Source organism: Durio zibethinus, chromosome 6 (genome assembly GCF_047325235.1).
Source record: "Durio zibethinus cultivar Kanyao isolate XHJ-2024 chromosome 6, ASM4732523v1, whole genome shotgun sequence".
Lineage (NCBI taxonomy): Eukaryota > Viridiplantae > Streptophyta > Magnoliopsida > Malvales > Malvaceae > Durio > Durio zibethinus.
Window position 1 is genome coordinate 300,641 of NC_143167.1, and position 9,919 is coordinate 310,559.

Consider the following 9,919-nt stretch of genomic DNA (forward strand, 5'->3'; position numbering starts at 1 on the left):
AGGAACAATTCTATTTAGGTTCAATCAACTACAAGACAACTTGGTATTTACTCTATTACAATATTCTAGTGCAGCCATGATTTACAACCAAGGAGAACTCCTTTTAGGTCCAAGCTCGAACCACTTACAAAATAAAAACGACTAAATATTGCAATATCTATCAGAATTTTTTAAACTCCACACATAGGATTACATTTTCTGTGATGCTATATAAACTAATAATACAAAAATTAAGTTTTCTAGTGCCTTATGATCTTTTATGGCACCACAGTCCACACAAAATTCCAAAGAAATGACCAAGATTTCAAATCAAGCATACCATCCTCATATCACGGGGATAAACATCTAGAAAACAGCATTAGCCAACTTTAAGCCAGTCAAAATCAAAATTCTTAAAAAATGAGCGCAGTTTTCTAGAACTATTCTGACAATTAATTTCAATAACATGAAAGGATGCAAAGAATAGACTTCTGACTGCAGAATTACAGTGGCAATAGAGACATTTATCTCATTTTTATTCACCAATTTGAAACATTATCGCCACTCACCAACATAACCATAATCAACAGGTCAAAACTGGATACCATGATGGATTTATTTCTCTAACTGTCAGACGATATTAATAGAAACTTTTAGCAAAAGAAGCATCCACCAAAATAAGTTAAAACCATTACAAACTAAAGAGAATTTCAAGAGTAAGTTAAAACCAGATACTAATTAAAGGTGGGTAAATAAACACATTCAGCCAATTGATCCCTGGAAAGCTGAATTCTGATTTATGAAATGAAGTAAGCAGCACCAATGGATTGAGACGAGTAAGCTCCAACCTCCACAAGCACTTGCTACTAGATGGGACTGAGATAATTAGCAAATCTACCTGTCATCCGCAAAAAGACAAATCATAGATAAAGTCACACACATTTATATACATAACAAACAATGAATTCATTACCTTCGAAATGATTTGAAAATGACGACAACATCTATCATCTAGACAGTACAAGCAAATATTAGCCCACCTTTTACCTTTTTGCTTCTAAGAAATGCTAGTTTTCTATCTATGACAACAGTTTCCTTACCAGAGAGAAAACTTTCATTTCCCTCACTAAATTAGCAACAGAAGATGAAATGCCTCCAAATTACACTAAAAGGTACTGAATAAACTGATTAGGTATCTTCTACTTAAGCAATAATTATACACAGCTTAATCCAAAGAACTAATGCTCAAATGCTCTACCCCCATTATTGCTAAAGCGCTAATAGGGTGAGCTTTGGAATATACGACCCCTTGGCTAAAATTTAACAATGTTTCCATCGATGATAACCGCTGGCAACCGCTGAGTGGCTTAAAGTACATAAGCATGTAAGAAAATCTTTCCACCAACCCCATATACCCCACAGGCATAGGAACAGGAACAAAAACAAAAACAAAAACTGCCAAGTAGAGCTAAACTCTAGTTCAAATTGTAGAATTTTCAGCAAAGAATTAGTTCCAGTAGAATGAGGAATGAGCAGCAGTTCAACCAGATTTAAAACAATTCAGTTTGGAGTTTGAGGTTTTCGGATTAAACTACCCAATCCGATCAAGTCATGTTCTCAAAACAACCAAGACGTATAAACCAGAGTACCTAAACCGAAAATGTCAGAAAAGCAAAATTGGAGATACCTTCAGCACGACTGTTGGCATCACGGGGAAGCCTGGAAACAAGGCAAGCCGATGCAACCGCACTGTGAACCGGTTGAAGAGTGCTTAGTTCTCGTCGAACTAATCTGAACATATTACCCAAAAGAAACCAAAATTTTAAACCATGAGCTCTTAGAAAAAAACCCATTTATTCTATTAACAAAGAAACATAAAAAGAATTACCGAGAAAGAGAGGGAGGAGAAACCCGGGTCTGATGAAGAGTGAAATTGGAGCGAAGTGAAGGATTTGGAACTGAAAATGGGATTCCGGTTCTTGTTGCTGTTCTGAAAATTGGACGAAGAAAAGAAGATCTTGCTGCAATTTTAGCTGCCATTTCTTTGTTCTCTCAATTGGAACCAAGAAAAGTGAAAACCTCTGCAAAACCCTGGTTCCTAGTAAACCTGTGCTGTGAATTTGCTCGCTGCTTTGTTTGTTTCGTGGGACTTGGTTTAAGAGACTGGACCTTAGAGTCCACCAGGGCCAAGCCCATTGCTTCTAATGGAAATGGCCTACATAATAATTCTCTTTTTACCATATATTTTTAGTAATAAAATTATTAGATTAAAATAACCCAAAAAACCCATAACTTTTACCATTTATTTAATTAAGCTTTTATTGTATCAAACAAATATTTTATATTTAATTTGTATTCAAATCAACTCTTAATTTTTAATTTATATCCAAATAAATCTTCCACTTTTAATTTATATCTAAATTAATCTTTTTATTTTTCAAAAAATAATTTTTTAATTTTCAATCACTTCATTAGGTCATATTATTATCTTCCATGGTTGATTGTTATAAAAGCCAAGGTAAAAGTTTATTTAAATACAAATTTTAAAAAATTATTTAATTAAAAACTTATAAGGACTTATCTGAAATAGATAAACAATTTTAAAAAATCACTTAGTATTTTAGCCTTTACACATTGATGATGAAACTTTTAAACACAAATGGAATTATTTTACTTGTGTAATTCTGTTAATTATGTCTTCCAGAATCAATGTTTGATTTTACAGGCAAATATACACATCAGATTTCAGATGTCCTATATTGTTTTCATCCACCACACTACCAAGGGAACTCTTTTACTGGTTGAAATGTATTCAACCAACTTCTGCCATAGATGCAATCCTCAGTACATATCTCAACCAAATCATTGCATACGGTGCGCAAATTACAGTTCAAAATTTCCATGCTTACTGAACATTTCAACCGATATACATCATCGGCATTGCAAGTATCTTTACGAGATATGTGGGATCTACCGTTCTATACATATTCACAATTAAAATGATTCATCATCCACTGTTGATCTTGTAATTGGTATAGACCATCTCCCTAGATGGGCAGTGTAGTTTATGCACCGGATGACGCCTCTACTAGTAGGTCCATCAGGGAAATCTACAACACTGATGCTCCCTGCATCAAGATGGAACGATCCCAGCCATTCTTTTGTCAGATTTAGGCAGTGTCCCATCAATGCTACGAGCACTGTGGGATGACCAACAGCAACAATGATTGTTTCTTTCTCGGATTCGTCAGATAGTTCAGTCAACAGTGAATGCCAGGCTCGCCCAGATTGCTCCCATAGTGTTGACATGACTTCATCGTCTAATCCATTTAAACAACCAGGGCGTAGAGACGAAACATCAATTGTGTCCTACAGAACAGATAAAGTCGACTGATTAGAACAATTCCATTAGAACATTAAAAATAGAACTTCCTTATCACATTTTTATAGCCCAAAAAGGCTTTTGAGACATGACTCTTCCACATAGCATGCAATGTTCATGTCTTCATGCTAAGCTCTCGACCACAGGCAAATGAAGCAAAAAGATCTTTATGCCCATATCATCTATGACATGACTTAATTGAACAATTAATAATTACGACACCAATTTCTTTACTCCCTCCTTATCTCTGTGAAGAAAATAATAAATTCAAATAGAGGTATGAGGTTCCTGTAATGTCAAGCTCAGATATCCTGCCTTTGTTGATTGCTGAAGGATTTCTGCAACATCAAGGTCCTGTATTTGCTTCATCTCTACATACCGAGGAACACAATCAGCACCCAAGCAATCAGCAGCCTCTTGCACCTACAATATAGAGAGTTTTTGGAATTATGGGACCAAAATGGACTCTTCAATGGAACCCAAAACTTAACAGATCTCGTCTATATGGTTAAACATCAAGAAGAGAGAGACAGTGTATGACTTCTCACATAATGACTGAATGACAATGAAGATGAGCTTACTCTGGAGATAATTGTGGCTGTCTCAGCACACGCACTCCTTGGGCTGCTAACTATGGCACTCACTTTCAGATCAAGAAGCAGCTCTGCAGTTTTCTGGGCCTGTTAAGAACCATTGAATAGATTCAGATAATATGACTCTCAATGATCAGTCCGCAAAAATGTTATCGATCTTATACCTGTAAAATCCCAAGCATGTTCAGGGGTCGATCACCTAAGTTGGAAAAACTAGCCTGTGGAATAATTGAGGTAATTATTAATAGTCCCAACATTTAAAAGAGATTTTAACCCAACACGATGATAGAATAATCCAACAGACTTTAAACAAGTAAAACAGTTTACCCATCATTCAGATAGCATTCCCTCTCCAGTAGGAAAATTTTTTAACATTAAATCAACAAGGCTTATAGGTGCGCTCAAAGTTATTAAAGTTCTAAGGACCATTCTCTGCTAGATGATACGACCCTCAGGCTGCAAGAGAATGTGTCTGAATACAAGAGCACCACTTCATGCAACTTAAGGTTATAAATATCACCCAAAACAAAACAAGGGGCAATCTACCGAGCTATTGCTCCCATACCTCTATATCCTGTGTGGATCCCTGACAAACAAGTATGATCCGCTTACTGGCCTTTCTTCCTCCAGAGCTCCCAGCAGCAACAGGTGAACTTGGTGTCTGCAACAATATTTAAAAGATGCCATAAGCAATTATATGACCTACATAGCAGTAATCATCATCAAAGAAAACAATGATTTACTTGAAAGAGACCTACTGCAGTAGCATAAAGGAAAATATTTACCATAAATTCAGTAGTTCAGCTCATAACTAAAAACCGATCATGATGCATAATAAAGTGTGATAATCTAATTTAGAGTAACATTCATTTGTTTGAAAAGTTATAGTTTGCATCAACCAACAAAATGTTGCCATGTTGGTATGTTTGGAAAGAGGATGAAATGATACAAAGGCAACAAAAATTCAAAACAGCACTCAGCTGTTGAGTTACCAGAATCATTCTGGTTTGGCCTAAGAAACCTTAGTTCTACTATTTCATATTTATAGGTTTAATCTGCCAAATGTCAATTCCAGTACAAAAAAAGAATTTAAAAAGTATGATAGTTTTCAGTAATTTTATATCATACCTGATTTAAACGATTGAGACAGATATATGGAGACCCTTCCTCAGGGCGTGGCGTGAAATCAAGCACGCTGACACCACAATTGCTCTGAAGTAAAACCCTAAAGTATTCTGTTCCCAGTCCTGATCATCAGGCAAGGTAAAAGGATAAGAAAAAAAAAAAGAAAAAAGTAAAGTCCATCTACCTTTGTGTACTAACATGTAACTATAATAGAGAAAGGGACCAATACCAATTGCTGTCGCAACTAGAGCCTGATTAACAGCATTGTGAGCAACCACAAGAACAGACTTGCTTTCATGAGCAAGGATTTTAGTCCAGCAGTTGCTGGCACGGGCCCACAACTCTCTGACGGGAAAATGACCATCAATGTTGAAATTCGCAGCATCAACCTGCCATTGGCGATAAGCTGGACCAAACTTTGCCTTCCCCTCATGCTTTAAGAGACCCTAAAATCCGCCAATAAACTGAGATAAAAAATCATAACAAGACATTAAATCTTCCTAACCAAAAATATACTCATGCATTGTGAGTTTCAATAACACGTAAAAACAAGATGGATGAGCAAAACATACTTGAAATGAATAGAGATCAATTTCTCTCAAATCGGAATCTGTCATCATCTCTTCCTTTCGAGTGCCCCATATGATTTCAGCTGTTCTTTTTGACCGAATGAGAGGGCTGACAGAAGAAAGAAAACCCACATCAGCAAAGTGATTATAAGAATTCAAAAGAAAAGAAACCTTCCGAATTAAACTGAAAAAGTCATAATGTAAAAATAACATCATAGTATTACTCATTGTCTTTAATTAAAAATAGAGAAATTATTTGATAAGTGAAAATTTTTTAACTTTAAAGGTGAAGTTAAACATATTGACACATGTTTCATTTTTTTAAAAATTAATTTTTTTATTTTTTAAAATATATACTAAAAAATATGTGTCACTACCTTAATCCGATTATGAAAAACTGACTGTGAGTGTATCTATAATTTCTCTTAAAAATAAGCAGATTATCACTTATCCAAGCATAATCCTGTTATATTAAGATATTAAGAGTTTCTATTCAAACAAAATCAAATTCTAAATTTTAATTCTTCAAAAGAAAATATATTTTCACTCCTAAATACCAAAAAATATACATTTATATATAGGTAAATAATAAAAGTAAATGTTTGAAAATAACAACCAAACAGAAAGAAAATTGAACAGAAATTCAAAAGATAGCGGCAAAGAAGACCTGGAGAAGCAAACATCGAAGGAATCATCGATGAGCATTTGGCGGGAAGTCTCAGCCTGAGCTTCACCTTTCTTAGTCAAAACAGAGAAGTTAGAGCTCCCTTGGATCCTCCCTTCCTCGTTCCACGTGCTCTGCCCATGCCTCACCAGCACCACCCTCTTCTTCGCCTTTATCGAAGGGGACGGAACCGACGCATAAAGCTCCGAACTCAGCTCCCTCTCTTCCACCTTCGATGGCGACGACTTGTCGATCTCTTGGAGACTCGATGATGATCGGACGGTGAACAGAGTTCGACGTTTGGTAGGGAGTTGGTACAGTCGGCCGTGGAGAAGCGGAGGAGATTGTGTGAGGGAAATCATTTTGGATTTTTTATTTTTCTATTTTTTGATAATTTTTGTTTTTATGTTTTCGCGGTAAATATTGGAAAAGAGGTTTTCAGATTCTTTTTTTTTTGGTTATTTTTTTGGTATGGTTACGGTTGTTTCTATGGAGTTCACGAGGGAATGACATGTGCCAACAACCTATCAGCCTGAGATATGCAGAAGCCCAACTTGATTAAGTTTTTCCAAACCCAGCTCAGGAGCCCATTCTTAAATCGAGTTGAAATTGGTGAATTGGGTTTGAACCAGCTCAATTTTTATAAAATCAAATTTACCCATTAAACTTTTAATATTAAAAAAAAAAAGTCATTTTTACCATGCGCTTTTCAACTAGAAACGAAATCTAAATTATCTTTCAAATTCCAAAATCATTACTGTTTGGCTTTACGTAGAGTCCCTTTAAGCTAACTGCTTGAAATAATTGCTTTATGTCTTGATAAATTTTAGCTTTTTGTTTAAATTATAAGTAATCATATCTATAACAATAAAACTTTGATTGTCAATCAAAGTTTTACTTAGAAACTTGTAACGATGAGAATATTGAAAAGTAATGGACAGAATATTGATCAAGGTGATTACCCATTTTTAAAATAAAGATAAGACTCAATGTTTGAATCCCTTCTCCTTTAGAAATTCTTCCTTTATTTGAAATAAATAAATAAATCAAATGAAGAGATCCACAGGATTCTCTTCGCAGGTAGAAGTAGTGATATTGTTCATTAGTTCATTTGAAGTTTATTAATGTACATTAGAGTATATTTATCATTGAAATTTTAATGATTTTAAATCATGTAGGAAAATAAATAAAAAATTAATTAAAAATAATTTGACAAATTTTGATTTTAAAATTTTATTTCAAAATACATATGTCTTCACTATTTTTTTTTTTTTTAGCGTGATCATTTCCCCGTTAACCTAAGCATATGATTTGCTTGACAACCAACACCAAAATTTTTGTGATTTGATATATCATTTAAGTTAATTGAATTTGACTATTTGATTTAATTGATCGATATATGATATGTTGTTTAAATGATAAAGATAGAATCTTACTTAGAAAAAAAAAATGAAGAATTCAAATGAAAAAAATCAAGCTCAAAACAAGCCAATCCCACTACGGACCAATAGCAACGGCATTAACCATTGGCTAGAAGGCACATCAAAATCCAACAAGCTACAGCTATTACTCATTAGATATGGTAGGTTCACTTTAGACCAAATCAAACACATCATTTTCCAACCCCTTCTTCAAACGGCTGGAATTGGGTTTCATTTACCACCAAATTTTTGCTTGACTCTTCTTTTTCTGTTAACTTTTTAGGGGTATAAATATTAAAATACAAAGTAATTTTATTATATGTGTAATCTATTTGTTTAATCAATAAATTACAAAATATTATTTAATTATTTATTAATTTTAATAAATAATTAAATTTTAAAAATGTTTTATTAATTTTTATAAACAAATTTAACATAAACAAATTTCATTATATTTATAATCCGTTTATTTAATTAACAAATTTTAAAATAATATTTATAATTACTTATTAAATTTAATAAATAAATATAAATATGTAAAAATTAAATATATTCATGAATTATTTATAAAAAATTTTATTCGCACCCCTAACTTATCGTTAGCCATTGCTTTCCCACCACCACCACGGCATTCACCAAAAGATCCATCCAGCTAGCAATCTTTTTCTTTCGTCTTTTACGGTAGTTTTGATCAATTTGCCTTGTGGGCTGACCCATCATGAGATTTGTCCGTTGTGGAGATGGGCACCTTCACTCCCCCACCAACCCGGTCCTTCCCTTCTTTGCCATCAACGCATCATCAAAGCCAGCTTGGAGATATTCATCCTTATCAATTTCTTACTCTTTTTCTTTTCAATTCCCTTTAATAAATTTGTGCTATTGCTCCATTCGCACTGTTACCATAGTGTGATGACAAATATGGCATGGTCCAGGCCTATAGCACTCATATGGCCTAAAACAAGTTGATGATATTGGCTGTGTGTGGAGAGAGAATATGAATTCAATGCTTCCACCATGCATTTAAAATGGTTAATATTGATTACTGCAACTCTAACCTGATCTAAACAAGATTAAGCTGATTTTATATGAGTGAGATCACATGATTTGGCACCATACTCACTGTGCTTAAGACAATGATGGCTTTCATGTCCTCTCTTTGAATGCCAGGCAATGATCATCTAACACGGAAAAAAGGGCTTGACAAAATAGATTTGCCTGAAAATTACATGGATGAATCTGGTGAAGAAGACAAGATACATGTGTTTTCTAATGAAAGGTTTCTATCAATCTAAAATTCACTTAAAAAAAAAAAAAAAAACAAAGAAAAAGATCAGAAACTTGTTTTACCCCTAGATAAGATAGGGGGAAAAAGTAAGTCTTTCTGAAATAAGTTTGTCTCCTTAAAGGACTGCAACTGTGTGTTGATCTGCTGGTCATTAGTGCTTTTTATGAGGCACCATGAATGGATACATCCAACTTTTCCCTCATTCACTTCACCCTTTTTTTTTTTTAATTATAATCCTAAATTCCCAGATATTACGGTATTTCCTTCACGTATCCAACTCATCAATTACCACATATGGGACCAGCACAAATTTGCTTTTCTTTTCTGCTCTTGATTATGCAAAATGTGGCAAAAACTGCATTTACAACCCGCATTTCATTTGTGACCAAACTGAATCAATCATTATCATCATTAACTTTTGTCAAAAGGAAGAAAATTTGAAGAAAAGAAAAAAAAAAAAAAAAGAGAAAGGAAAATTATTTTTTATTGTATTTGATATGAGTGATGGAAAATAAAGAAAAAAATGATGTTAGAAGTAAATTATAAATAAAATGATTAATTTAAGTTGAATGAATTTTTTTACTTGAAATGATATAATTTGAAAAAAAAAAAGAATATAAATCTACTCATATTCTCTGATTAAAAAAAAAAAAAACGTAACATTATTGTTGTGATGAAATACAATGGTTGATTCAATATTTTCCCATCTAACCAAACAAAATTTACAGCTGTATTATTATCTAATAAAGTAGGAGCTGTTTTTTATTATTTTAATAAAAAATACCATTAGAAGAAAATAGACAAGCCAATTGAGCAATGAGTAAAGAGGAGAGTGTTTGCAAATGCTTAAGTGAGATTAAAAAAACAAAATTTTGATTTGATTTCTTTCATTTTCAGAGAT

General features: G+C 33.5%; 2 protein-coding genes across 2 annotated transcripts; both read right to left on the minus strand.

Annotated features, from left to right (window-relative positions):
- Positions 1–577: 577 nt before the first annotated feature.
- Positions 578–2,117, minus strand: LOC111285175 (uncharacterized). Its single transcript, XM_022874470.2, has 3 exons — positions 1,868–2,117; positions 1,667–1,770; positions 578–877 (listed from the first exon to the last, which is right to left on the minus strand). The coding sequence occupies exons 1-3, from the start codon at positions 2,017–2,019 to the stop codon at positions 846–848; spliced, it is 288 nt and encodes a 95-aa protein (XP_022730205.2). The 5' UTR covers positions 2,020–2,117; the 3' UTR covers positions 578–845.
- Positions 2,118–2,828: 711 nt separating this feature from the next.
- On the minus strand, positions 2,829–6,746 carry LOC111286364 (putative 2-carboxy-D-arabinitol-1-phosphatase). The gene is made up of 9 exons (XM_022876284.2): positions 6,316–6,746; positions 5,652–5,757; positions 5,309–5,525; positions 5,083–5,201; positions 4,520–4,615; positions 4,119–4,172; positions 3,943–4,041; positions 3,677–3,784; positions 2,829–3,348 (listed from the first exon to the last, which is right to left on the minus strand). The coding sequence occupies exons 1-9, from the start codon at positions 6,672–6,674 to the stop codon at positions 2,974–2,976; spliced, it is 1,533 nt and encodes a 510-aa protein (XP_022732019.2). The 5' UTR covers positions 6,675–6,746; the 3' UTR covers positions 2,829–2,973.
- Positions 6,747–9,919: the final 3,173 nt, after the last annotated feature.